Source organism: Vipera berus (genome assembly GCF_964194415.1).
Source record: "Vipera berus genome assembly, chromosome: 10".
Lineage (NCBI taxonomy): Eukaryota > Metazoa > Chordata > Lepidosauria > Squamata > Viperidae > Vipera > Vipera berus.
Window position 1 is genome coordinate 22,961,058 of NC_138213.1, and position 27,922 is coordinate 22,988,979.

Below are 27,922 nucleotides of genomic sequence, written 5' to 3' on the forward strand. Positions count from 1 at the left end.
CATTTCTCCATCCAGTCTTGATCATTCAGAATTGTGTTTCTTCTAGGGAATTAGCTCTTTCCATTTTTTATAACCTGAAGATTTGGTAAATGTCGCCCCTGAATCTTTGTTGAAGTCACTGTCTTCAATCTGATGAGGATCCATTATTGGGCAAAGATTGCAGCCCACCCAATTCCCTCTAGACTGCAGGAGGAGGAGAGCCTCTGGGTCTCTGGTGGCCACAAATCAGGACCCCTAGTATATGGTGGCTGGGACCCCTCTTGGGCACCTTATTAAAGTAAAAAAATATGTAAAACGAGCTGTCAGAACACAGCAAAGATGTGAAAGATGCAGGCCAAATTGCCTGACTAAAGAACCTCAGTTTCTCCCTTAAGAGAAGGAGGGATGGATAAAGTCTAGCCAGCTGCATCGGATCAGAAAAGACCCGGGTTTCCAAAAGACACGGGTAATGTTCACAGTTTGGGTAAAGGCTCCCTAATGTGCAAGATTCGGGAACCGGTCCGTTTGTAACGGCAACGAGTCCTCGGTCCAAAGCCTCTGTCTTCTTACTTAGAGCGGCCTGGAGGAGACATTGGAAAATGTTCCTTTAAATGCCCGGGAGCGCTCCGTGTCACGAGAAGCAGCTCCGCGCTCGCGGGGGAGATGTTCCGGCGGAGTCGATCCCGCGCCCGCCTTCTGTCCTGCCCCGGGAGAAGCGCCGCCCGCTCCGGCCTCGCCGCCGCCCGAGCTCGAGTCGCGCTGCCCAGCCGCTAGGCCCGCACCGAGGCGGGCGAGAGCGCCGGGCCCTCGCGGCTCCGGGCTCGGGCCGTGGCGGCGGCGGCGGCGGGCCCGAGCGATGGAGGGGCAGATGGCGGGGCTGTACGACCTGGGGCGCCGGCTGGGCAGCGGCCACTTCGCGGAGGTGCGCCTGGCCCGGCACGTCTTCACGGGCGAGCGCGTGGCCGTCAAGGTGATCGAGAAGGGCCGGCTGGGCGGCGCGGCGGCGGCGCGGCTGCGGCGCGAGGTGGGCTGCATGAAGCTGGTGCAGCACCCCAACGTGGTGCGCCTCTACCAGGTGCTGGAGACGCCGGCTCGGCTCTACCTGGTGCTGGAGCTGGGCGACGGCGGGGACCTCTTCGACCTGCTCACGCGGCGCCCGGGCGGGCTGGCGGAGGCGCGGGCCAAGGGCTACTTCGCCCAGGTGGTGCACGCCATCGCCTACTGCCACCGGCTGCACGTGGTGCACCGCGACCTCAAGCCCGAGAACGTGCTCTTCTTCCAGCGGCAAGGGGTGGTCAAGCTCACCGACTTCGGCTTCAGCAGCTGCTTCCAGCCGGGCACCATGCTGGCCACCAGCTGCGGCTCCCTCGCCTACTCGGCCCCCGAGATCCTGCTGGGCGAGGAGTACGACGCCCCCGCCGTGGGTAAGGGCCGGGGCGGTTGGGCCCCGCGAGGGACGGGGGCCCCGGGGACTCCCGTCGCGCAACGGAGGAGGGGCAGCGCGACGCCTGCAGGCCGGCCCGAGCGGAGGGCGCGGGGCCCGCAGGATGTCGGCTGACCCGCGGGCGCTGCGTGGACCGGGCCGCCGGGCCCGCCTTGGCCTTGGGCCGGCCAAGCTCCGAGGAACAGCAAGGCACCTCCTGGGGTGGGGTGGGGGGCGGTTCCGGGAGGGCGCCTGGAGTGACTGGCTGGCTGGCTGGCTTGTCTCTGGCTAGAAGGAATTTCTCTTCTGGCTTCTTGACCCACAAGCAACGTTCCCAGCGAGCCAGAGAAGTTCCGAAGGCCTAAAGCTGGTTCCGACCCTCGTGCAGGAGGGCTGCCTGGCTGATGGCGGTCGAGCAGCATCCATGTGGGGTCCATGTAGGAATTTCTTTGGGTTGCAGTTGTTCAGCGGGACAAACCTATGGGGAAGCAGGACAGAGCTAGCTAGCCTTCCTTTCCGAACATTTTAAGATGACTAGAAGTTTCTCCTTCCTTCCCTAATTGCTAAAATCAGTTTAGCTCTTCATCTTCCCCAGTCCCTTCCACGCTTACCCATCACCCCTTGTGCCTCTCTTTCCCATTTGTTTTAGATCCATTCTGTGATGATGAACCAGGAAATGCTTTAGAGCCTTTCTGCCAGAGTGATCCCTTGCTTGCAAGATTTGTGGGCAGATTTCAGCAGATTTTCTTTTCTATTTTAGACAAAGGAGAGACTGGCCCCTTGACGAGGCCCTCCATCTGTGGAGGGGATTCCACTAGCAGTTGTGCCCTATTACTTAGTTTAGTTCCCATATTAGGGGTGGGGATGGGAGTTTACCATGGATATTGTGAGCTGCTGGAGCCTTGAAGGGTTTGCAGCATGTAGATTTGATTACTCTATCTGGTTAGTTGAAGAATTAGCTAGAAAGTAAATATTATTCCAGATGATTTTTCCCCCAAGGTGGAATCCACATAATTCTTCCGGAGGTAAATACCTTTCCCATGTCATTCTTGTAGTCTGTCATTTTTAAATCCACTTTCAACTCTTCAAGATTGTTAGAAATGAAAGGAAGGAATATAACATTGGTTTATTTGATCAAGGTTGACATAGATGTGTTATTTCTAATAATACTTATGAACTACCAGAACTGAAATGATGATGTTTTATGGATTTGTTTATAGATAAGAAATCAGATATTGGAAGAAGAGAGAATTTGTTGTTTTTTTAGATACGGTGATAAAGCTGTGTAGGAATTTTATCTTTAGCCAACCTGTATCTGCTTCTGGTAAATTTTCTGATGTGGGCTTGGTTTATTTATTTATTTATTTATTTTAATTCCATTTATATCCCGCCCTTCTCCGAAGACTCAGGGCGGCTTACAATGGGAACATTTTATAAAACTGAAATCCTCACCCAGATCAGTCAAATGGATGGATCCATGGGATTCCTTACTGAAATTGAGAAGATACCACATGACTTCGGTGTGGAACTTCTCTGCAGGTCGGAGGACCACCCCCACAATTTCAAAACCTTCCTGGGTCTTTGGTTATTGAGCCTCAGCAAAATCAGCTCCTTCAGATTCTTTTCATGACAATGAAACTAAGAACTGGCCCTCCTCTGGCCCTTCTCCATGTGGCTGAATACCCTTGAGTGGGATGCTTGAAAGTGAGCTCAGCACTCCAGATCATAGAATCACAGGGCTGGATGGGACCTTGGAGGTCTTCTAGTACAACCCCCTGCTTAGGCAGGAGACCCTATACCATTTCAGACGAATGGCTGTCCAATCCCTTCTTAAAACCTCCAGTGATGAAGTACCCACGACTCCAGGAGACAAGCTATTCCATTCTCACAGCCAGGAAATTTCTCCTTACTTCCAGGTTGGATCTTTCACCTGTCACTTCTTGTCCTGCCTTCAGGTGCTTTGGAGAACGAGTTTACTCCCTCTTCTCTGTGACAGCCCCTCTAGTAGTGGGAGACTTTTATCATGTCACCCCTAATCCTTCTCTTTGATAGGGAGGACATACCTAGCTCCCCTAACTGTTCATCATGTGGTTTAGCCTTCAGATCCCTTTGTTGATCTTCTCTGCATTCTTTTTAAGGTCTCGCATCATTTTTTGCATTGCGGTGACCAGAATTGTGATCTCGCTAGTGCAATGTAAAGAAATACCAACGCTTCCCAGGACTGTATTGGCCTTTTGGGCAGTTGCAGCACACGGCTGGCTCAGTGATAGCCCACCAGGACTCTTAGGTCCCTCTCAGAGTGGCTATTGTTCAGCCAGGTATCATTTATTCTATTTAGTCAGGTGAGTCTGGCTAAAAGCAAATCAAGTGGGGCAAAAGCTTAACTGTATTTGGAAACTATATTAATGCAGCAGCCCAAAACAAGGTCATTGTTTTTAATCTATACCACAGTAATGGCTTATGTTCCATTTCCAATCCAGCCATAATTTTTTTCAATGTATCCCCATCTTACCCCTTTGCATTTGACTTTTGTTTCAATGTGCAATTATTGTGGCTGTGGAGATTTAAATTCTTTCAAAGGAAAGAAATCTCTCCTGACCACGTTTCTGTCAGTTCAAGCTTCAGCCGTAACTTCCAGTCGCTTCTTCACCATATCCTGAAAACCGAACCAAAATATAATTTGGGTTTTTGAGTAGCTCCACCTCCATTGCTTGCTAGCATTTTCTCTTTTTCACTGGACAGCTGATGTATGGATTCTTTTTTTCATTTTAAGGTATCTGAAGAAATTATCTTTATTATTTTTAGTATGATTTGCCAGCCTCAATTCATTCTACATCTTTGTTTTCCTGACACTGTTTCTAGACTTCGAAGGTAACGGCACGTCTTTTTTTCTTGGCCATTTAGCTATCCGTCACTTTACATTTTGATTTCCCATTCTTCCACTTTTTCTCATTATCATATTCTTACAACTGAAAATGATTCCTAAATTCTTTTTAGGAATTCTTACTTCTTTTGACCTCTTTTCCACATTAACTTTCTCTGCCCCGAGGAAGGGTTTATAAAATCTGCTTCTCTTGATCTTTCAAAAAGGTGCCGAGCTAATGAGTTTCAGGTTCCAAAACTCAAGGCTTTCTTCCACCCCCTGACAGTTCAATAGTCGATGCGGTTAAGCCCTTCGTAATGTTGGTGGTTTGGAGGATTTAACTGGCACACAAACAGGGCATCGGCCACGTCCCTTGCAGAACTGAGTTTGCCTTGGAAGTCGGCGGAATGAGAGGGTTTGATTCAGTGACTTTGGGGCAGCCGGGAACTGTGGAGGGGCGGGAGAGAGACGTGTCGGAGCACGGGAGGGCCTCTCTTCAGCCGAGTTTCCTCTTTTTCTTCTCTCCTAGATATCTGGAGCTTGGGTGTCATCCTTTATATGCTGGTCTGTGGACATCCCCCTTTCCAGGAGGCCAACGACAGCGAGACCCTGACCATGATCCTGGACTGTCGCTACGTGATGCCATCAGGCATCTCCCTCCTGTGTGCAGAGTAGGAGCCCCCCTCCCCATTTCCTCCCTCTTTGTCCCTGCCTTGTTCTTTAGGAAGCAGCCTCAAGCTCTCTGCCTGTGGTATTCATAGCACGGAGCCTGTGGGCAAGCAGGAACCCCCCAGGGGGCTAATTATTGTTTTATTTATTATTTAGTTATTGTTACATTTCTAGCCCCACCCCCACCACTTTGGGTGATTCACAACTATCAGAGAAGTTACAATACACCCAGTTCAAAAGCAGGAAAAAAGATGGCAAGCATAGCACGGGATGGGACGAGGCCGGGGGAGCCGGGCAAGAGGTGGCTCTTCATGGCTCCTCGTCACTGGAGCAGACCGCGGAGGGCAGGCACTGTGACAGAGAAGGGACCCTCTCAGAGTCCCAAGAGGGATACGAAGGAACTCGACACAGCCAGGAAGATGGGCAATAACCAGGCTTTGTGCTAGGTAGGGCTTTGGGAGTGATGACTAGCATCTTGAATGGCACCTAAAAGCAAACTTGCCAGTGGTGCAGCTTCAGAGAAAAGCTGTTATGTAGGCCTACCTCTAGATGAGGCGGGTGGGACGTATCTAATAAGTGCTGTGTTTCCCTGAAAATAAGACCCAACTGGAAAATAAGCCCTAGCGTGATTTCTCAGGATGCTCGTAATATAAGCCCCACCTCAAAAATAAGCCCCAGTTAAGATCCTCAGCCAGATAGATGCATTTAGTACCATATTTTCCCCAAAATAAGACCTAACTAGAAAATAAGCACTATTCTGCTTTTGGGGGGCAAAAATTAATATAAGACCCGGTCTTATTTTTGGGGAAACATGGTACATAAATCAGTACATAATTACAAATACTGAGTTCAGCCACGGAGTCTGGAGTCTGGGTGAACTGCAAGTGCACGAAGCCGGTCACTGTTATTGTTCTGCCCTGATGGTTGAGGGAACGGATCTCCCCTGAGATTGCCTGGCCGAGGGCTCTGCTGGCTGCGCTTCTGCCAACCCTGGAGACTTTTGAGCCACACTTTCTGCTGAGCAAAGAAACATCAGTGGCGCCGGAGTAAGGAGGCGGCGTCCCCTGCTAGGCACCGGGTGCTTGTAACGCCTTTCCAAGGCCCCATTTCACCTCACCTCTGTCTTCTGCCTTGGGGTCCCTGAGGAGACATGGACTGGGAGGGGGGAGAGCAGGGCCTTGGGGGGCAGTGGCTGAGTCACTCTTGCCCTTCTTTGCACAGCCTTATTGCCCAGATGCTGCAACGGGACCCCAAGCAAAGAGCGTCCTTGGAGCTAATTGAAAACCACCCGTGGCTCCAGGGGGTGGATCCCTCCCCAGCCAGCCGCTCTGTTCTGCCACTGACATCACACAGGAGGGTTTTGGCGGAGGAGCACGAGACCATCATCCAGACCATGATGTGTGGCCATATTGCAGACCAAGAAACCATCGAGGAGTGAGTGGGGCTCTGGGGTGGGCGTTGGTTAAGGAAGGTTGTGCAAGGGGGGGATGTGATTTGAGCATCAGGGCCACTGGACCATTCAAGCTGATCTTCAGTTGGTTGGGACAGAGCTTTGCTAGCTGAAATGATCAGGAAGATGTTTTGGGGTTTCCTTAATGCTCAGAGGCCGAAAGTGGCTTCTGACGATGCCCATGAACTTCTGACTGTGGAACTTCAATCAGAGTTTAGACATGGACATGAATTGAGACAGAGGTAATCCTTGATTAAGGGACGCGGTGGCTCAGTGGGTTAGGACGCTGAGCTTGTCGATCAGATGGTCAGCAGTTTGGCGGGTCGAATCCTGAGTGCCGCGTAACAGAGTGAGCGCCTGTTACTCGTCCCAGCTTCTGCCAACCTAGCAGTTTGAAAGCACGTAAAAATGCAAGTAGAAAAATAGGGACCACTACGGTGGGAAGGTAACAGCATTCCGTGTGCCTCTGGCGTCTAGTCATGCCGGCCACATGACCACGGAGACGTCCTCGGACAAGCGCTGGCTCTTCGGCTTTGAAACGGAGATGAGCACTGGCCCCTAGAGTCAGAAACGACTAGCACGCATGTGCGGGGGAACCTTTACCTTTACCTTTAATCCTTGATTAATGACCATTCATTTAATGACCATTTGAAGTTGCAATGGTGCTAAACAAGTGCTACTTAAGACCAGTCCTAGAAATTCTAGCTGTCCCAGCATCCCTGCATTTACATGATTGCCATTTGTGACATTCTCTGCCAGCTTCCCTCAAGCAAAATCAATGGAGAAACTGGCAGAGAAGATTGGAAGTTGCTCCCACTGCTTTTTCCCCTGAGGAGCCGTGCTACTGAGTACAAGATCCTAGATAATTCATGCCCACACTCGTGCCATGGACTGCATCATTTACCACAATATCGCCCTGCTTCACTCTACAGTACTCACTCACCCTCCAGCATGCTCACAAGCTACTGGGATTTGTAACTCCCCACGGGCTTCCCCAATGATTTTGCTTGTGGAAAGTCGGCTGGAAGTTGCAAGTCCTCGTGGTCACATGAGTTTCTCACTTAATGACCCATGATTTTTACTTATTTACTTAGAAAACATTATATTGTCACCTACTTGCACATGGTGACTCAAGGTGGCTTACAGGACATAAAAGCACAATAGAAAAGAAATTAAAATAATAAAATAATAACCCCCCACCCCAGTGACAACACACATTCATACCAGCCATGATCCTTGCTTAAGGATTGCCACAGAGACTGCAGGATTGCCATGGCTTAAGCAATGTGATCACATGAGATCATGCTTAACTATACTGCTGGCTGATAGACATTCCATTCCTCATTACTGTTAAGCAAGGACTACCTGGCTAGCTAAAGCCTATATTTCCAGTTGCCTATAGAGGAAAAAGTGAATCTGTAGCCATGTAAGGTGTTGGTGAACTACAGCCTCCCTGGTTAATGGTATGGCATGCTGTGGATTTCAGCCCAGTAGCTTCTGGACGGCCATGGTTCCCCATTCCTGGCTTGAAACATGGTGCACAGCTTACCCAAACCTGTGATTGCATAACTGTGGCCTGCAACAGAAGAACCAACCCCAAAGGGCCAGGTCCCTGAAGAATAGAATCCAACAGTGAAGAAGTTGGACGTGAGCTGAGGGGACGTAGCCACAGAATAAATTAAGATGCTCAGTCTCCCCCATGTCTTCCAGTTTTCTGTCATTAAGCCACACACCTGTACCTAAGATGAGGCTGATGTTCCAGATGTGTTTCAAGCCCAAGGAGAAATCCATAATTAAGGCAGCTGGACTTTATGTACCAAGCTGCATGTAGAAACAGACTTTGGTTCACTGATGAGATTATTATCTTAGTTTCTGTTGTTAAGGAATTGAGCACAAGGGCATTCTGGTAAACAGCTGATTGAGCTTAGAGTCTAGGCCGGAGGGCAGTCGGTCAGTTACTGGGCAGCCCTTAAAGCGAGTAGAGTCTCTTCCTGTGTCTGCGCCTGACTCTTTCCGCCTGGCGTCTCCCTGCAGAGCCCTGGAGGCCAAGCGCTACAATCACATCACCGCTACCTACTTCCTGCTGGCTGAACGGATTCTGCGCGAGAAGCAGGAGAAGCAGAGCCTGGCTGAGCAGCTCCAGAGCAGGCAAGCCCCCCTTGGCCCTTCGAGCGCTGGTCTCGGCTAGGGGGATTCACAGCTGCTCACCTCCTCTCTTTGCTCCTTCTTCTTCCTCAGGAGCCCGCCAGCTGAGTCCTGTCCCCCTCTGCCCACAGAGCTGCCCCCAGCCACCAAGAGCGCTCTGGAAAATAGCGTTGCGGAGTATGCCGGGAAGCCCCTCCTTTCCCGCTCAGCCTCCAGCGAGGGCAGGTCCGCTTCCAGCTTCCGAGCCCTCATCCAGCCCTGCCTCGTGGAGACAGGCATTGCCAAGAGCACCCTCGCCTTGCAGCAGATTTCAGAGGAGGAGGAGGAGGAGGAGGAAGAGGCAGAAGGGAAGCCGGGCCTCTCTCGACGGCGGACCTCCTCCTTGAACCAAGAGCAGATGAGCCGCTTCCAGAGCACCACGTCATCGTCCCTGCTCTTCTGCCGGGCCCTTGCGGCCCACTACAAAGTGGGGAAGAGCCTCATGCCTGCACAGGCCAAGTCCTCCTGCCCTGAGCAGGGGCCTGGGACCCCTCCGCCAGCTCCGCTGGAGCACGCATCCCCGAGCAGCCAGCCAGGGACAGGCCGAGCCCCACAGGTGGAGGAGCCAGGCAGCAGCCTCAGCTTGCAAGTGGGGAGAAGCTCTGCTGAACCCCCAGAGGAAGCTACCCCACTAGGCAGCCAGGGAGGGGGCACTGTTAGACCAGGGCTGGAGCTTGGCTCAATTGAGCCCCTCCTGGCAGAGGAAGAGGAGCAGAGTGGCCTTCTTCCTTTGAGGGAAGGAGATCCTGTTGGGGAACTCTTGGAGGTGGGGGAGGAGAGCCCCCAGGCCCAGAGCACCACCGCTCTCCTGCAGGGTGGCTGTACCCCAGGAACGCCTGGAGCCGATGTGGTGCCGGGAGCAGAGGGCAAGGGCCTGGAGCTGGGGCCTCCCCATTGGGCCAAAGCCCGCTGCGATGGCCAGAGCAATGGCAGCGGCCACGACAGCCTCGCAGACAGCATCATCAAGCTGGACCCAGCCAAAGGCAAGAACGCCAACCTGAAGGATCGGCTCCTGCAGTTCCCGCTCTGTGAAAAGGCCCTGGCCTTCCGGATGCAGCCCAGCTCCAGGGAGAGCCTGCTGTCCTTGGGGCAGTTCAACTGCTGTCACGTCATCTAGGCGTGCAAGAGAGAAGAGCCAGGAGAGCAGTTGCCAAGGTCTGTGCTTGGCTGCCTGCATCCTCTCTCAGGAGGGGCTTCCTGTGTGAGAATGCCAACCAAGCAGCTCCCGGCATCCACGTGGCATCTTTGCCCGGGGTTTCCCCTTATGTTCCACTGCACTCTCAATTTCTCACACAAACCCTCTTTCTGAGGGTTGATGGAGGAAATCTTAGCTTGCTCTGGTGCAGCTGGAAGCTCTGGAGAATGTGGAAAGTGGAAGAGGCTGCGCTTTTGAGAGTTGAAAGTGAACTTTGGATGTCCTGGAGGTCTTGGAGAAGCATTTCCAGGAGATGCAGAATCTTTCTATGCCTCTCCAGGCTTCCTAGTTTAACTTGAGGTAATTGGCCTACTACACCAGGCAGGCAGCGGGCTTGACTTTTCCCGGCAGAGCCACCTGCTTGGAAGTGGCCTTGGCTGTCTCCCCTTTGTGCTGCCTCCAGACCAGGGGAAGTCATGCGCCTGCCCCACGTATCCACCAGTAGCTATTGATGAGCTGGCAGCTGTGGAGGGCCTTGACCCCTTTTCTCTCTCCTTCCTGGCAAAGCAGCGGGCTTCCTCTCTGGGCCTGCTCTCTTTCACCCCGCCAGCTTCAATTTTGGGAGCGTGCGCTCCTGTGGGTTGCCACTTGAAAGTCCAGCTCATTCCTGGACCCAGGACCCGGCTGGGGGAAAATGCAAGCGTGGCAGAGTCAGACTGGGGACCGCTGTGCAGGGTTGGGCCTGGTTGGCTCCTGCCTCCGGTCTGTGGGGGAGGCGAGTCCTTCGGCCAGGCCTCTGTTCCTGGCTGCTGCCGCTTCCTCCATCCTGCCCTGCTCTGTCCTGGCTTTCAAGGAGCATGTGGGTCTCCCCAAAACATCGGGGCTCTCTTAACCCTCAGAGAGGGGCAGCATTTTATAGCAATTGAAGTATTTTAGCATAATATATATTAAGATTTATCACCCAGCCTGAGTTCTCGGCATGGACCCAGCTGTCTTGTTGCCCTCCTTTGCCTGCTGCGCTGGAAGAGGAGCCTGGAAGGCCGTTGCTGGTTAGAGAGGGCAGAAGAGGGCACTTACCTCCCCCACTGTGTTCCTCCCCTCTCCTGCCTGTGCCCAAACTCCCCTCCTCTCCCAGGGGCTTCTGGGAAGAGCAGCTCTCCCTCTCTATTTATCCTCTTTTCTTGCTGGCAAGGAATGGGTGGGTGGGGGGCTGAGGTCTTGGAGTTCTGTGTCAGGTGCATGGATGGAATCGAAGGGAAAGCAAGGCCAACCCAATAAAATGATCACTCTGGATCCCGAAGCAACTTATGGCTCCTTGTTGAGGAAGAGCTGAGGATTCTACCCGGGTTGGTACCACGGAGCCCGGCTGGGCAGGCCCAAGGCCCTCGCTCTGCAAGCCAGCCAAAAATCCCCCTCCCCCCCATTCAGCTCCCTAGGCCTTCATCTGACCCACCAGGGCCAGGGAGCTTTGGGGGCCTCTCTCCCTCCCACCTGCCACCCCAGTGGAGCCCTTTGAGGGAGATCTTCCCTCTGAGGCCCGGAAGGGCTTTTCTGACTAAACGTTCCCTTGTGAGGGGAGCCGCAGACGAGAGGCCTTTTGGGGCTCCTCTGAGACCAGAAGAAGAGCAAAAGGCCTGCCAGTTCTAGGTGCCTTGCATTTGGCTGATGAATGAAGAAGCTTTGGACTCGCTGCAGTCTCTGCTGTATTGAAAACCACCCATTCTGATGATAAATTGTCCTTTGGACCTCAAGAGGGTATTTGGAGGAAAAACTAATACATGGAGATCAAACAATAGAATTATGTTGTTAGCCTGTTCTATACCAGTCAACCTTTGGACTGAATTGTCCCAGGGGTTTGTTCTGGTGGGAGGCTTTGGTTGTGGGGAGGGGACCGTCTCAAGCTGGGTGGGTTCATTTGGGGCCATGCCTGTTGTTCCACAGGAAGGCTGAAACCCGAGGAATATCTGTTTTCTCTTGGCCATCGGCTGGTCATGCCTTCAAGCATTGTGGGTGCGGTGGAGATCTGCTATATCCATCTGATGCTGGAATCCAGGGATTGATGTGGACCTTGGTTTTGGATGCACCAGTGAGGTCTCTGATTGTCATAGCAGGTTTATATAAGTTTAGCGCATAATCTTATTTACATACGGCACAAGTTTTGGTTTAGCAAAAATTAGTTACAAGAATATTACAGAAGTAGATTAATTTTCAAAACAAGCAAACAACACTTGCTCTAGATTTGACAATTCCCTTATGAAGAAACACTGATAGAGGATTGCTGTTTAACTGAAAAGACTCCTGCCGTGTTGTTTTGGACAAACGTGGTCACAGAAGTCCCCACCACTTGTGGTTTCTTGTTTCTTTTGTGCTGACCTGGTGCCTGCTTGGAGTTTCCCTCACTAGGTTCTTGGGAAGGGTTTGCCATTGTCTGCTTCCTGGGGCTGAGAGAAAGTGGTTGGCCCGGGGGCACCCAACTGGCTTTCTGCCTTTGTGTTCTTTGTGGGACTCCAACTCGCAGTCTCCCAGTTTCTAGCCTTATGGCTCAACTGCTACACCAAACTGGCTCTTGAAGGCCTGGAAAATCCTGGAAAGCTGAAGTTCCAAAGGTTTAAGGCAGGGGTCTTCAAACCTGGCCCTTTCATGACTTGTGGACTTCAGCTCCCAGAATTCCTCAGCCATGCACTGCCTGGCTGAGGAATTCTGGGAGTTGAAGTCTACAAGTCATAAAAGGGCCAAGTTTGAAGACCCCTGGTTTAAGGCCTAGATAAGTAAAAGTTTAAAATATGCGCACAAAGTCTTTAGCAGGACTAGTGGATAGGAAGAGACTGTTCAAGATGCCACCAACGGAAACCGGAGGAGGAGGCCTTTGTGTGTGTTATGGAGTTTGGCCACCAGAACTCCAGATAGTGTTGAAAGAGATTCCGAAAACTTCACTTTTGAAAATGAAAATGACGTGAGTATTTGAAAAGCAGATAACTATCACTGTACCATTTCAACAAATCTGGGTAAAGATCTCTGATGATAATAAAAGGCCGAACATAGCTTCTACATAAAGCAGCAAATTATATCCTGTTCCTGCAGCACAATTACCTTGGATATCCCCAGACTGTCCTTAAGCACGCTAAGGGTTCTAACGCTAAATTAAATATTGAACAAGACGGAACATTGGTGTGTTCCATATTTCCTGTGTTTACATAAGAGACAATCTTATTAAGCCTCTAAAAGCAGAAGGATTAAAAATATTGTTTTATCCAAGAAATTATATTAAAATCCATTTTGTAACTAATTTCAAATAAAAATGCTTGCACTATATTTTAAACATATTGCAGTATTATCAGCATTCAGATAATCTAATATTAACAGAAATTTGATGGCATTTCATGAAACCAAGCTGTGCTGCTAATTTATAGAATGTAATGCCTTCTATAATTTTGTACCAGATGAGCTTCAACATTTTGCAAGGGTATCAGATGACAGCTTGGATAATTCAGAGGATGCTTCTCATTTTCAAAATAGCTATGTACGACTCCTGGAATAAAGTGGGTAGGATCCACTTAGGAATATTATGAGGGAAGGTTGAAAGCCAGACCCATATATCTGTTCTCCATCTTGCCTCAATCTTTGGTTCCATCAAAGCATCTTCTAGTCTGACAACGCAATGGTCTACAACAGGGTTGTCTATTTCCCAGGCAAGGGATTGCCCATTTATAATAAATTGTTCAGTTCACATTGAGTAGTAGAAATCTTTAAGCATCTCTGAAATTCTGCCACACTTACTCAGCGAGGGAGGTGCGGCCTGAAATGACTGGGAAGCTACGCTGCATGTGGCAGAAGCTGGATCTGCTCCATCGGTGGTGCCAGGAGATGGGGCAGCTTAAGTGATTCATCTTCGCAACTTCCAGATTGGTCGTCTTGGACTGGAGCAAGGCTTTAGTGTCACCTCAGCAAATGTCAGCCACAGTCTGGGGCTAGAAACGCCAAGCCAGGGTTCATCCCTGACCCCATTATCAACTGCTTTACGCAACACTGGAAGCTGTAGTAAATGTTATAATCAAGCTGATTTAGACAATCCTGGATCCACCTTTAAACAAAAGTTTGGCTCACGTGCTACTTTATGTCTAACAAATTGTTTAAACGGGAGCCAAGGAGCCGCTGAGGCGATTCCAGAAATGTTCTCCACCACAGCTGAGGAAAGGAGAGTCTCCCAGCCCGGCTTCCCAGGCTTTTGCCTGGTTTCCTTCCAGAGCCAGGAAGCGCCGGGGGAGGCCAGGGAGAGGAATGGGCCTGGCAGCTGCTTGGCTGGCGTTGTTCGCAGGAGCTCCGGCCTTCGGATTCCTCTCTCCACGAGCGGCCGAGATTTCCCCACCCCGCACGAGGCCAGGCGGGCCCGTCCGAGGGGGCTTTGGAAGCAGACCTTCACCTTCACCCTGCCGGCCGCTCTGCCTGGGGCGGTGGGTCCCCACCTCCCGCCCCTCCCCTTCCCCAACTGCCCGCGGGAGGAGAGCGGAGCGCCCTTCGCCAGCCCGGGCTGGGCGGGCCAGAGGCTTCTCGGCAGCGCAGGATGCGGAGCCTGGCCGGATGGAGCGCTGCCCTGCTCCTGGCGCTCCTTCAGCCCGGCCGGGCCTTCTGGTTCTTCAACGTGCTCTTCCCGCCCAGCACCACCCCAGAAGCCGCCGGCTCCAACGGGACGCCCCCCGTGGTGCTGGGTGAGTGGGCCGAGGACAGCCCGGGGGCCGCGGGCGGGGAGGGAGGGAGGTGCCACTGGGTTCTTCCCGAGAAGGGGCTTCCCTGCACGAGACGGAAGGGCTGAGCACGGGGGGCTCTCGGTGCCCGCTTCAGAGCCCGGGCGGTCCCCGCGAGAGCCGGCAGAGGAGACCGGGGCGAGAGCCGCCTGGCAGCAGAAGGGCCCGGGCTCGCTGCACGGCCTCTCGCAGGCGGCTAGCAGTAGGTCGGAGGCGAAGCTGACCGGTGACCGAATCATTCTGCAGCCGCTGGGATGGCAGATCCCGGGGAGGCCAAGCTCCCGCGGACACGTGGCAGCGCCCGGTTCCTTTTTCCAGCGTCTGAACACTCTCTGCCACTGAAGAAGCACTCAGGGGAGGCCGGGTCCGAGAGGAGCTGACCGTTTCCCTTTGACCGGCTGCCTTGCGCCGGGGGGGGGGGCGAGCCCCAAGCACGGTGCCTGAGCGGGGCCGGCGGCCTTGTGCTCCAGGCACCCTTGGCCGCTCCCCACCCATCGCCCTGCTTCGCTCACAGGGCTGCGGGCGGTGGGGCATCTTGCCGTTGCTCATCTGCTCTGCCGGGCATCGGAGGGACGGAGGTGCCTGGGAAGGGAGAGCGAGTCTGCAAAGCTTTGGATGGGGGGCATCAGGAGCCCAGCTCTGCCACGAGCAGGAAGCTGCCAAATGGCCGGCAGCTGCCAGTGTTCAAGGAATGACCCTTTTGCACGCTGGGTTTGGAGATGGACGGAGGTCTGACTCTCCTTCCGTTCACAATCCAGATGTTGGTGTCTCCCCCATGCTGTGGCCCATTAAAATGCAGAATGAAGTCAAATCAGATCTGGAAGCTAACTTTACCAACTGCACAGCCACCACTTTTAAGCAGGTAACTTGCAGTTTGCTTCTCCTTAGTTCTTTAAACTCATTTAGACACAAACAAGTTAGGAATTCCTAAGAATCTGCCTTGAGCTCTTCTCACAAGTTGCTGCAGACATTTAGCAGAATGTTCTTTTTTGGAGGAGAAAGAGGAGCTGAGTCTGCTCTTGTTCAAAGAGGCAGCTGCAGGTGGGAAGCCAGAGAAGATCCTGGGGGCTCCCAGCAATGGGAAGAAGGGCCACCACTTTGGTGCCGTCTTCTTTGCTCTGCTGCTGCTGCAACAGAAAGGGTAAAGCCCCCCCCCCAAATCCCCCTTTCCGTGGCAGTGAAAGGGAGCAAGCACGCTGCCCCACATGACCCTGCAGCCAGCCTGCCTGCCTCCCTTTGATCTCGGAGATTATCTTCTTGCACAGAGTAGTGGCTCCTGAATGGCGCTTGCTGGACTTTGCCTTGTTTGCATGACACTGTTTGCCTGGAGGGAACAGCCAGCATAGTTCCCATCAGAACTGCAGGGACAGCAGGGCCATGGAAAAAACCAGGAGGGCTGGGGGTTGGGCTCCCAAAGATCCCCAGAGGCAGGGCCACTTCCGGAGCTAAGAAACCATCCGGCACCTTCCCTGGCCCAAGGTTGACAGGGAAGGCAGACATTCCAGCGTGCAGAATGCCTCCTGGCCCCTGCAGGGGCATTTCTGCAGTAAATGGCTGCAGAAGGAAGGCTCATCATGTTCATTAAGCAGATGTACTTCTCAGACTGTACAATCCTGAAATGTGTAATTATCAATGTTTAATTGCAAGTCTGTAACAGGTGAGTACAATGCAGTCAAATGAAGTAACATAGATGTCTGCAGGGTATGGCTGAAAAAGTCAAGATGACAACCACGATAGTGCGGTCAAAACTTTGTCCACCTTTTTTGTGATGGCCATCATGACCCACAGACCACACCTGGTGGATGCCTGGAGAAGATATAAAAATTGAGGAGGAGGAAGAAAACCCCCCAAAGGCAGATGGACTCTCAAATCTCTGCATCTGTTCTGACATGGGAAATGGTACAGAAACAGACAGATGACTCCCACGGCTGTGAGGCACCCTACCGAGGCTGGTATCCTGTGTCCCCACCCCTGATTTTAAACAGGGTGGCTCCTGACCCCCAAGGCCGCTTGCTACTTTGGGACATGTCCAGAGGGTGCTTCCCCCTGCTCTTGGCAAATCGGCTATCCGGACCATAAGGGATCTGCCTCAGCCAGCCTCCCTCTTTAGCACTAACAGACGCCCTCTTTCTCCTTGACCTTTTGCCAGGAAATGGGCCTTTGCCACCCACCCCCGCTAGGACAGTGAGTGGTGGATGGGAGAACTGCCAGTTCCTTGCAGGCTAAAACATACAAAGAACGGCTGCAGGAACTGGGTTTGGCTAGTCTAAAGAAAAGAAGAAATAGGGGAGACATGATAGCAGTATTCCAGTATTTGAGGGGGCCAAATTATTCTCCAAAGCACCAGAGGAACAAGAAACAATGGTTGGAAACTGACCAAAGAGAAAAGCAACCTGGAATTAAGGAGAAGCATCCTGACAGCGAGGACAATTAACCAGGGGAATAGCTTGCCCCCAGAAATCGTGGGCGCTCCATCACTGGAGATTTTTTAAGAAGAGGCTAGACAGTCACTTGTCTGAAATGGTATAGGTTTTTTTAAAATCCCATTTATATCCCATCCTTCTCCAAAGACTCAGGGCGGCTTACAATCTAAGAAGCACAAATCAATGTGCTTAGCAATAGCCTTCATTCTATGTATATGCCTGCTTATTATGGCTTTCAGCCCCCCCCCCCCCGCCCCAGTGGCATTATTACAAAGTCAGCTTATTGCCCCCAACAATCTGGGTCCTCATTTTACCTACCTGGGAAGGATGGAAGGCTGAGTCAACCTTGAGCCTGGTGGGACTCGAACCTGCACTAATTGCAGGCAGCTGGTATAAGGAGGCATTAGCCCACTGCTCCACCAAGACTCTCCTGCCTGAGCAGGGGGCTGGACTAGAAGACCTCCAAGGTCCCTTCCAGCTATTCTGCTTCTTCTTAATTGCTGCTGAGGTTTTTCTAGTGGGACAACCCAGGTGGGAGTTGTTAATTTATCTCCCTCTAGGGTCTTTATTCCTTCCTATCTTGTGATGCCCTATATCAAAAAGCACACATTTAGGTGAATGGCTCTCAACTTTGATAAGATTTGGAAAACAGGAAGCGGGAGGAACACGAGCCAAGAGATAAAGGAGAGAGGAGGAAAAGATTGAGAGAGAAAGAGGCAATGTGGGTACAGCTCCTCTAACAAGTCTTCTCTCAGCCAACCGCTCACTGGGGGGAGCAGCGCCTTACGACAGAGCAGGGGAAGGAAAGAGAGAGCTGGGTCCATTAATCCTAAGCAGAGGTACTGAAGAAAGGGGGGGAGGAGGGGAGCCTCAGAACCATCACCTTCATAAGGCCCCTCTCCATGAAGTGGGCCCTTTCGTGGACGTGCAGGGCTGGTGGGTGGTCAAAGAGGCCAAGGGGCTCCAAAGCACCTGCCCCTCTTAGGGCGGGAAGGCTGCTCGGGGGTGGGGTGGCAAGAGGAGAAATGGGGGAGAAATTGCCAGATCAATGCTGGGGAACAGGAAGGGTGAGAGTCCCAGAAAATGCGATTGACATTTTGATCTAATTCTATTTCAATTTCCTGCATATTAACCCTTAATTCAGGCATCATCCAAATCATATAAATTCTCGACCAAGATTTATGACTATTAGAATAAAATGTATATTGTGATTTTCCTGGGTTCGTTTCTCTTGTACACCAATTTCCTCTATCATGTTAAAAAAGTCTTAGTTAATCTTTTTCTTCCTTGTTTCCCTGATTTACTGCTTTTATAATGTAATGTCCCGTCTGCTATTGCATTAAAATCCCCAATTAAGCATATATTTTGATATTCTATTTCTACTATTTTTCTGTGAAGGTTTTAATAAAGTTTTCCAAGTTTTGAATTTTCCAAAAATTTATGATGTTGGTTTTTTATGTGTGTCTCTTGCAAACAAATTATATCAATGTTTAATTTCTGTGGTTGTTTGAAAATTCTTTTTGTTTTTGATGGAAAAAAAATTCAGTGAAAAATTCCATTTTCCTTCTCCATTTTGATATAGTTATATTTAGGTCTTGTTGATCTCGTAATCCTCTGCTCTCTTACTGTTCCCTTCTCTTTTTCTTCTTCCACTTGTGTAGTTGTTTCCTCTATTGTTTGTTCTGTCTGTTTCTGGCTTTTTCCATCCTCTTGTTGATATTGTGTTCTTTCTCCCAGAAATGCTCTATATCTTTCATCAAAATCCTCTGCCTTCTACACCGAATCCAATTGATATCTTGTATTATTCCAATTGATTAGAATCCCTTCTGGCAGCCATCTAAAATTTACTCCTTTTGCAATCAGCTTTATAGTCAAGAAATGATATTGTCTTTGAGTGTCCCTTATTCTCTTGGGAATCTGTTTCAGCACTACTATTTCTTTATCTATATGTTGTAATGGGTCATCTCTGATTCTTAATATCTCACCCCGTTGTTTTCTTCATAAATCTTACATGGACTTCTCTGGGCAATTTGTGTTTCCTCACGTAACTTGAATTCATTCTAAATATTTCTATAAGCTGACTTTGTAAAAATGCCGCTTGGGGGCCCCAAAAGCCCTAATTAGCAGGTATATACATAGAATGAAGGCTATTGCTAAGCACATTGTGCTTTAGATTGTAAGCCGCCCTGAGTCTTCAGAGAAGGGCGGGATATAAATGGGATTAAAAAAAAATATTCATCCACTTCTTGCTGCATCTCCAATCTTTCAATTTTTAGGGCCTCTGCTAATAGATTAATAATCACTTTTGCTGTATCTTCCTCTTCAGCTATGTTCTGGAATCTCAAATAGTGTACAGCTTTCTCCATTTCCAAGGCAGCAACCGCTCCTTCTAAGTTTTGATTTGCTTGTTCTAATCTTTCATTCTGTCATTAGTGCTTCAATTTCCCCCCCAGTATCTTCTGATTGATCTTCCACCTTCTAAATTCTTTGTTCATTTTGAAGAATCATTTGTTGATGAACCTCAAATTGTGTCTTTATGTCAAGCATTTGTTTGTTTAGCTTATCAAGATTGCTTTTTGTTTCTTGGTGATTCTTCTACATCATTTCTTTCATTAGTTGTAAAGTCACGTGCATCTCTTTTTGGAGATTGTTTGCCTTCTCTCGTTGTAACATTGCTTCAATAGATCCCTGACTTACTGGATTAGATGTTCTAGAAGAGGGTGTAGAAGCAGGGTTTTTTGTAATTTTAGTGAGGTTTGGTACACTCATTGTTCAATCAGGCAAATTTTGTAAATCCACAGGGAGAAGAGAAAAAAGAAGCCAACTGCTTTAGGCTATAATTCAACTTTAGAAAAAGAAATCCCACTACTTTAGGCTATAATCCAAATTTAAAAAGAAGCCAACTGCTTTAGGTTATAATCCAAGTTTTAAAAAGGGCCAACTGCTTTAAACTGTAATGCAACATTAAAAAAAACAATTGCATAAGTCTAATCCAGATATTTCTGTCAGTTCAAAAATTTAAAAACCCCTCTGTTTCTAAATAGTTTCTATAATAGTTATGTCTAGAGTTAGATGTAGTTAAAAAATCTTTGTTTTTTCTTTTGTAGAATCACAATGTTCTTGTTTAGCACAGATGTTTCAAGGTCATCACTCTTCTGATTCTTTCTGTATTATTGTAGTATCCTCCTTCACCACTAGATGTCCTCATTAATTGTAATGTGTCTATCCAGTAATAAAACTTTTATTTAAAATGCTGTTTCACAACAAAGTAAAAAAATCTTCCCAAATCAAAAAAGTTAGCCAAAAAAAATTATCTTTTTTTTCAATCAGTCTCAAATCTTTTCTGTATATTTTTTTATATTCTTTAATTTTGTTTCCCCATTTCAGATTTCTCGCAGCTTTTAACTTTCCTCTTCCCAAGTCTTCCTGGGTTTTTTACTTTAAAAAATTATCCAATTCAGGGATTTATATTTTAAAAGTCCATAGGGAAGAGAAATAAAGAACAATCTCAGCCAGATCTCACGTGTTGTTGACAGTCAGCTGTTCAGTGGTGCTGCTGCTGCGGCTCTTTGCTTCTTCCCCAGCTGTCTATGGCCTGGGCTGTCTGCGTATTTGCTGGCAGCCTTTCTCCCGCCTGTTTAAAGAGTTTCCTGGGCCATTTTGGCCAACCGCCATTGGCTCCGAACTCCCAAGGTTTCCCTTCCTCCTCGTTGCCTCTCCAGGGCAACTTTCCGACCTCTCTGGGTCTCCAGATGAAGCGAAATTGCACTAGGAAACCAGAGCTCCGATTTTTTTAATCCGTGTCGCCATGACACCCGGGGTGAACTCTCTCATTGTGGTTGTTAAGCAAGATGTCCACATGTCTGATTTGCTGAACAACCACAATCCTGGCTCCTCATTGCAGTTGTTAAGTGTTAAGCAACTGCCCAAGTCATTTAGCGGATGGAGCAAAAGAGCTGCCTGCCAAAAGATGTGCAGCTCCCCTCCATGTGCAGAAGGGAACTCCTGGGCTGGGCTGGAGGAAAAATCTCTCCAATCTTGGTGATCTGAGCTTCTTTTCTCCAGCCCAGCACTGGAGTTCTCCTCCCCACCGTCCAACTTGTCTTGCCGCAGGACAGATCCTTTCTTATCTCTACTTGGTGCTTCAGGGACTTTTCATAATTAAAAAGGCAGAATACAAAAGGACAGATGATGTGCATCCAGAAAGATCAAACACAACCAAATGCCATTTTGGGGCGGGCTCACCCCCAACCCTATCTACAGATCAAGAAGAATAATGGGGTTTCCCCTTACGAGGAAATGTCTGGGGCAATCCTCTTCTGGTGGGCAGGAGCTGCCTAGCCAGCTGCAGTTGTTTGCAGAGGATGGACAGGACGGTAGGGAGATACACTTGCCACTTACTTTCAGGACACAGCTGAAGCCAGAAGAAGGGGAGGGCCCAGGTATACAGGAGGGCACACAGGAACCCCCATTTTGTCCATTTGGTTTGGGGATGGAAAGGCAGTTGCCTTCTCTGTTTCTCTGTCACTGCAGTGCCTGGGTTCCTCGGGAATCAGCTGGAGGCGAAGTTGGACAAGCCAGATGTGGTGAACTGGATGTGTTATCGCAAGACTGAGGATTACTTTACCATCTGGCTGAACCTCAACATGTTCCTGCCTTTTGGAGTGGACTGTTGGATCGACAACACAAGGTATGTCTGTGGGGGAGCCGCTCTCTCTCTTCCCAGACAGAAGCAAGCCTCCCCCCCACAGGCACACCATCTCTACTCTTGGCCTCTCCTCTGCCTGTTGGGATGGGGTCCTTGTGGCCCCCATCGCGATTTCCCATAGTTATCCCTGGCTCCCAGACCGAGGAGGAGAGGGGGTGATGCCGAGGGAGAGGGGACCCCAAAGACACCCCTCAAGCAGCAAATTGAGGAGCATCTCCCAAACACATGATATTGTGCTAAGCCATTATTTGTTTTATACAACATAAGTGGGTGACTAGCACAAGCTCTGGTAAACCATAAACCACGATTTATGATCAGTGGCCGATTCAAGAGCATGCTAAGCCAAAAGTTAGCAAAGCATTTTGGGACTTATTGCAGTCACTGAGTGCGTCTCTCATTCACTTCACCTCAGCTCTGAGTGCAAATATGATCCCCTAACTTTCCAATAGAAGCTCTCAGTATTAACTTTTTCTGGGAACATCTCTTCCCCCCAGTCCCCTAGTGAACCTCAGAGAATTACTGATTTTGTAATTATAGACTGCCTGGTCTCTATCATGGTCACTGATCCTGATGGACTCTTTGCTTTTACCTTGGGACACGCAGGCTGGACTGGGGGCTCCCATTTCCTGCCCCCCTGCCACTTCATCAACTGTTAGGCAGGCTGAGTTCAGGCCTGCCTTAGATTAGAAGTGCAGTCCCCCTGAGTCCTTCGGGAAAGGGCGGTATATAAATCCAATAAAATAAAAATAAAATAAACAGCTGGCAGGCATCAAGAAGGGCTTCACGGTCCAAGCCCATGTTGCTATTTCAGCAGTTAGTTTTAATCATGGCTTTAGCATCCCTGAAAAGGTGGGCAACTCCTGTTTTAAGATGGCTAGACAAACGTGGCATGGATTGCCCAGTGCAGCAGGCGTCTCCCTCCCCTGGCAGCCCCCAATCTCCCCCATGCCCTCTAGGCTGATACTTACTGGTGGGGGTCAGATTCTGACAGGAGGGAGACTCCCCATGCCCCACGGTGCCATTTGGTGGCTCAGTGGGAGCCTTCTTTTTCAGGACCTGTTGGCAGAGACCACAAACCCAGGAGGCAGCCGGGAGGCCTCCAGTCCACGCGATTTGAGGCATCAAGCTGCTAGTGATCCTGAGTGTGATACCTATCCCCTTAAAGTTCTCCGGTAAAGGTGGTCTTTATTGGAAGTGGACAGCCTAAAATAATGATTGTGTTTTCTCTTGACCCGCCCTTGGGGGACACAGAGTGATTTACAATAAAACCACCCGGAGGATAACCAACTCCCCTGGGGTCCACATCAGAGTTCCCGGGTTTGGCCAGACCTTTTCCGTGGAATACCTGGACGGTGGCAAATTGGCTGGTAAGAATGAGGGAGGGAGGAGGCCCCACCCCAAACAGCTCTTCCCTCTTGACCTGTATGGCAGGTTGTTCTAGCCCTGGGCCTCTTCAGGCATCCTCTGCCAGCACTTCTGAGTAGCATTTCTCCAACAACAGAACTTGGTCTATGTGAAGGGACCTGTATTTAGCATCGTTTCTCTAAAGTAGTGGTTGGAAACCTTGTTTTTTCAGGATGGCAATCCAGAATGGGTCAGGATGAGCCAACACTCAGCCCTTGGGTCAAATCCAGCCCCAAATACTGGAAAAAAGCAGCTTAGGAAAGCCAGCCCAGCTTTTCCTGAGCTGGAGAGAAATCCAACAGGGTGAAATACATCCTCAAATGACTTCTTCTTCCGAGTCTTTGGTTTCCCCGGATTCCCGGGTGTTCCTGCATGAAATAATGGCAGAGAGTTTGGGCCGTAGGCTGCCTATGACTGGTCTTTGTTGGCGTGGGCTGCCTGCACAAGGGCCCTCCCTCCATGGGGGTCCAATATAGAGTTATGATGACTGGAGGGGGGGTAGCTCCTGACCAGACAGCTCCACAGGCAGCTTTCTTGCCAGTGTGGCAGAGCAACCACAGCCCTTCTTGGGTCAATTGGTGGCCATTCTCCCTTCAAGTAGAGATAGGTTTAGGGAGGACAATAATGCAGTGGAAATCACATTACGATTTTCCTGCTTTCTTGAAGGCATTGGAAACATGGGGGATCTTTGAGAGGTGCTCAGCGGAGGGCAACACTTTGGATTTCAAAAGTTGCTACCAGGCAGTGCAGGATCTGCGTGAATCTCTTGGGAATCACTTTGATCTTGGCGCCTTTTCTAAAAACCGCTTGGCTTCTCCTGACGGGGATCAAGAAAGGTTTGGGAAGGAGATGAGCAGACGCCTGGACCATGAAACTCCAGGGGGGCTTTCGAGCCCCTTGCCCGAGGAGAGCCATACCTGCCCTGCCCTCCACTAACCTCCTTCTCTTAGGCTACATGCACACCCTGGTGCAGCACCTGGTCAACAACGGCTACGTGCGCGATCAGACCGTGAGAGCTGCTCCCTACGACTGGAGGCTCGGCCCCAGTGAGTACGCAGGGGCAGAGCGGGGGGCCTTGCTCTCGGAGGGGTATCAGCAGGGAGGGTGGGCCGAGGAGGGTCATCAGAACCCACCCTGAAGGACGCCCCCTATCAGCCATCTCCAACTCAGATCCTGCAGCAGGGGAGTCCATTTTTTCAACATTTTTTACTGTTTTCTGTTCTGCCGAAGGTGAATCAATCAATCACTAAAGCCTGATCGTTAGTTTCAGGCTTTCCATTGGTCATTCTTTTGTTTTTTTAACTGTCCCCCGCAAAGCAACCATAGGATCAAGGCAGGGGGCAAAGGAAGCCATTTTCTGCTCTCCACTGAAGAAAACTGGCATTAACTTTTTCCCAGTTAAGCATTATTCTTTCAGAAATCTGGGTTAAGAAGAATGAAGAACACGGTCCATATGTGCCTGACAGTATAGCAAGTCATCACAGGGATTTAATATTTCCCACCAATCCCTGGCTTCTCCATACTTGAAATCCTGACATGACAAATAACTGAATAAAATGCGACATGAAATGGAGAGATGGGGGGGGGGATGAAATTCCAGAGTGTTGCCTTGGGCATCCTTCCTTACAGCCCAACCTGGCGACTGGGGGGCAGCTGGAAGGCACCAAGGACCCAGAGCCTCAGCATCAGGGCTGACCATCAGGGTGAGAAAGGGGTCAAGGGTCAGCTGTCTTCCCCAGGAGCATCCCACCCCAATTCCCCTCACCTGCCCTTCCCACAGCGTTTACCGCAAGACTCCAAGGGACCGGAGATGGTTGGCTTGCAGCCTCGGGGGGGGGGGGGGGGGCGGAATGAGTGGAAGGAGCCCTCTGGCACTGGGAAGATTCCCACTGGGGCCCAGGAGGTGGGGGTGCAGTTCCCCTCCCATGCTCCTCCTCTTTCCACAGCCGAGCAAGAGGACTACTACTCCAAGCTGCAGGGCCTCATCGAAGAGATGTTTGAAGCCTACCAGAAGCCGGTTTTCCTGATTGGCCACAGCCTGGGCAACCTGCACATCCTCTACTTTCTGGTCCAGCAGCCGCAGGCCTGGAAGGACCGTTTTGTTCAGGGCTTCATTTCCCTCGGAGCCCCCTTTGGGGGAACAGTGAAAACCATGTGGGTCCTGGCTTCGGGTGAGTAGCTGCCCGGGTGCTGCAGCCCCGTCTCCCCGGGGCCTGCATGGAGCTGGGCTGCGCCAGCTGTTCTTCCTGGCTTCCAGCTTTCCCCATCCTGCCCACTAAAGATCCTGGGTGTATCTTGCCCCAACCTTCCCCGCCCTTCTGAGGACAAAAAGGAGAGGCATCGATTTCTGTCTTTTCACCTGGTTTACCTTTAAGAAGAGGGAAGAATCCCTAGAAAACTGATCTTGTTAAGTTTATTCACCAGCTGTTCTCTGTGGCTAAATAACATTGTAATGCAATTTTTTATTACAAATTAGCAAACCTGAAAGTGATAATGGAATAATGCAGTTCCACTGGTGCCATTTGCAGGTGACCATCAGGGCATTCCTGTTATGTCTAACATTAAATTGCGTGAGGAAAAGCGAATGTCCACAAACAGTCCCTGGCTGTTCCCGGCCCGCACAGCCTGGTCCGATACGCACGTCTTCATCTCTACCCCCTTCTACAACTACACCTACCGGGACTACCAGCAGTTCTTCCACGATATCAACTTTGAAGACGGCTGGTTCATGTGGAACGACAGCAAGGAGCTGCTGGAACGGCTGCCAGCCCCAGGCGTGGAGGTCTATTGCCTCTTTGGCACTGGATACCCCACTCCAGAGACCTACATTTATGACGACCGCTTTCCCTACGAGGACCCAGTGGATATCATTTATGGGGACGGGGATGAGTTGGTTAGCTGGCGCAACATAGAGCTGTGCAAGGGGTTTCGCAACCAGCAGAATGAGAAAGTCCATGTCATGGAACTGCCTGGAGCCGAGCACCTCAACATGGTCTTTGACAATCGTACCCTGCAATACATCAGTGAAATCCTATTTGGGAACCTGGAGAATGTGACTGCCGCACAAGACCTCTGAATCTTCATATAAAGGGAAGCCCTCCCCACTGAGAAACTGGCTGCCGTTTCTTCTGCTAGCGTGGGGAGGGAACACGAATGCTCACACGGTCACAGCCCTGAAGCTGGAAACGCTCAAGGGAGCAGCTGCCCCAATTAATGCTGGCTGGCCCCCCAGGGTTTGTTCCCATTTTCCACCACATTTTCAGGAGACCATTTAACAAGGCCAGAGCACCCGTACTGCTTATGGGCTTCTGCAGAGCAGCAGCCACTTTCCAGAAGTCCTAATGGTACGTGGCCAAGATCTTGGAAGGCTGGGCCTGGAGACGCTGCCAGAGGGGTGGGCAGATAAGAGAGGGCATAGCCTGCAGCTGTAGGGTGGGTGGAGCAAGAGACTCAGAAGAGGCCCTTCTTGGTTTCTCAGGCTGTAAAGGAGGCAGTGGAAGATCTGTACCTGCAGACTTGCAAGTTTCTGTTAATATAGTTTTACAATAAAGTACAATTAGTACATCTGGCCTTGTTTCTTGTCTGGTCTACCTTATAAGGCTGACATCAATCCTGCAAGTCTCTAACTCTCTTCCAAAGAGAAGAGTTTTAGGAATAGCCTCCGGTTGTCAAGGAACTCTGCTATCTGCTGAGCATCTAGCAGTAGCGTTGTTGTTAACCCCAGCAACAAATGGATGCAGAATGACCAATTTGCATAAAGCCACGGTACAACACAACAGAGCAGAATATGCCCCAACGTGGGGCAACACAACAAATCGCTCCTGCATTCCTAAGGGAGTTTGCTGGGAAAGTTCAGAGGGGATTAGGATCAGTTCTGGTCCTTCGCCACTCAGTGTAAAATGTTTATACTAGGGAGGCCAGTGGGGTTTGCCACTGATTGCACCAAAATGACTGTTTGCTGAAAGACAGCAGCGAAATGGGCAAGACCGGCCATTGAGGGAAATGATTCAGTGCTGGGCAACAATCAGGACCATGCATGAATTTAAAGGATCCTTTGGGGATCCCATATCTACACATGAGTTAGCCATTCTCAAAAAAGATTTGAATATTAACACTGAGAAAGAATTCCAACTCCCCAGCATTGGCATCAACAATTGTGCCCTAGAAAGCAGCCACTCTGAAGGGAAAGGGGGGGCCGTGGCTACAAAGACCTGAGCAGACGGACAACTTGAAAGAGTTAACCATTCTCACTTATCTCAGATTCACTAGACCAGCTACAAAAGACACGGGTCTTTATAAAACTAAACTTGAAAAGCGTTTACCCCTAATAAGACAGAAAGAAGGTCACAAGTATTTAACAGCCTTCAATACAAAATTGGGCAAGTTCTAAGACAAATGATGCCTAAATGTGGAGGTGCCTCAGGGAGAGCAAGACCGAGCAGGGAACGTGGGAATGGCCCGGCTCCTTTCAGACCAGACATACAGGACATGGGGGGAGACCCAAATTTCTGATAAAGGGGCAGTTATCGCCTCTACAGGCTGTCACAATCCATTTATGTTTCATTTCTAACTGTGCAAACCCAAATCTCACCCCCCCTTGGATTCTGCCATTCCCAAGGAGGAAAGGGAATAAACATGGGAGTTTATTGCCTCCATTTCCTCTCCTTAGATGTAATGTTTTGTTTATCTAGCCTGCCTGTTACCCATCACAATAAGATCTATGAGAGGCATTCTCTGATCTTACGAGCAACTAAGAAAGGGGGTGGGGGGATTCTGGTTTGTTTCTCTGGATGGAATGTGAAGGGGAGGAAGTGATTGTGCTACGAATGGACTGATGGTTCTCCCTTTCCCACGAGGGGCTTGCCACCTGAAACCTGACTGATCCGGAACTGACCAAATGGACTGAGAGGTGGGGTTTTGCTCAGGGACGCTTTAAAAATAT

The 27,922-nt window shown here is 50.1% G+C and overlaps 2 protein-coding genes across 2 annotated transcripts; both read left to right on the forward strand.

Moving 5' to 3' along the window:
* On the forward strand, window positions 1-13,011 carry LOC308672837 (uncharacterized protein). The gene is made up of 5 exons (XM_081336045.1): window positions 1-1,403; window positions 4,795-4,936; window positions 6,156-6,368; window positions 8,419-8,532; window positions 8,623-13,011. Exons 1-5 carry the CDS (start codon window positions 836-838, stop codon window positions 9,683-9,685), a joined length of 2,100 nt encoding a protein of 699 aa, XP_081192171.1. The 5' UTR covers window positions 1-835; the 3' UTR covers window positions 9,686-13,011.
* Window positions 13,011-27,299, forward strand: LCAT (lecithin-cholesterol acyltransferase). The gene is made up of 6 exons (XM_081336047.1): window positions 13,011-14,409; window positions 21,402-21,558; window positions 22,828-22,943; window positions 23,931-24,026; window positions 24,927-25,151; window positions 25,509-27,299. The coding sequence occupies exons 1-6, from the start codon at window positions 14,265-14,267 to the stop codon at window positions 26,054-26,056; spliced, it is 1,287 nt and encodes a 428-aa protein (XP_081192173.1). The 5' UTR covers window positions 13,011-14,264; the 3' UTR covers window positions 26,057-27,299.
* Window positions 27,300-27,922: the final 623 nt, after the last annotated feature.

Coding starts and splice junctions, on each gene's coding strand:
- LOC308672837 (XM_081336045.1), top strand. CDS start 836: ATGGAGGGGCAGATGGCGGGGCTGTACGACCTGGGGCGCCGGCTGGGC. Junction 1,404..4,794: donor GTACGACGCCCCCGCCGTGG/GTAAGGGCCGGG, acceptor CTTCTCTCCTAG/ATATCTGGAGCTTGGGTGTC. Junction 6,369..8,418: donor GACCAAGAAACCATCGAGGA/GTGAGTGGGGCT, acceptor GTCTCCCTGCAG/AGCCCTGGAGGCCAAGCGCT.
- LCAT (XM_081336047.1), top strand. CDS start 14,265: ATGCGGAGCCTGGCCGGATGGAGCGCTGCCCTGCTCCTGGCGCTCCTT. Junction 21,559..22,827: donor TGTTGGATCGACAACACAAG/GTATGTCTGTGG, acceptor TGGGGGACACAG/AGTGATTTACAATAAAACCA. Junction 24,027..24,926: donor CGACTGGAGGCTCGGCCCCA/GTGAGTACGCAG, acceptor CTCTTTCCACAG/CCGAGCAAGAGGACTACTAC.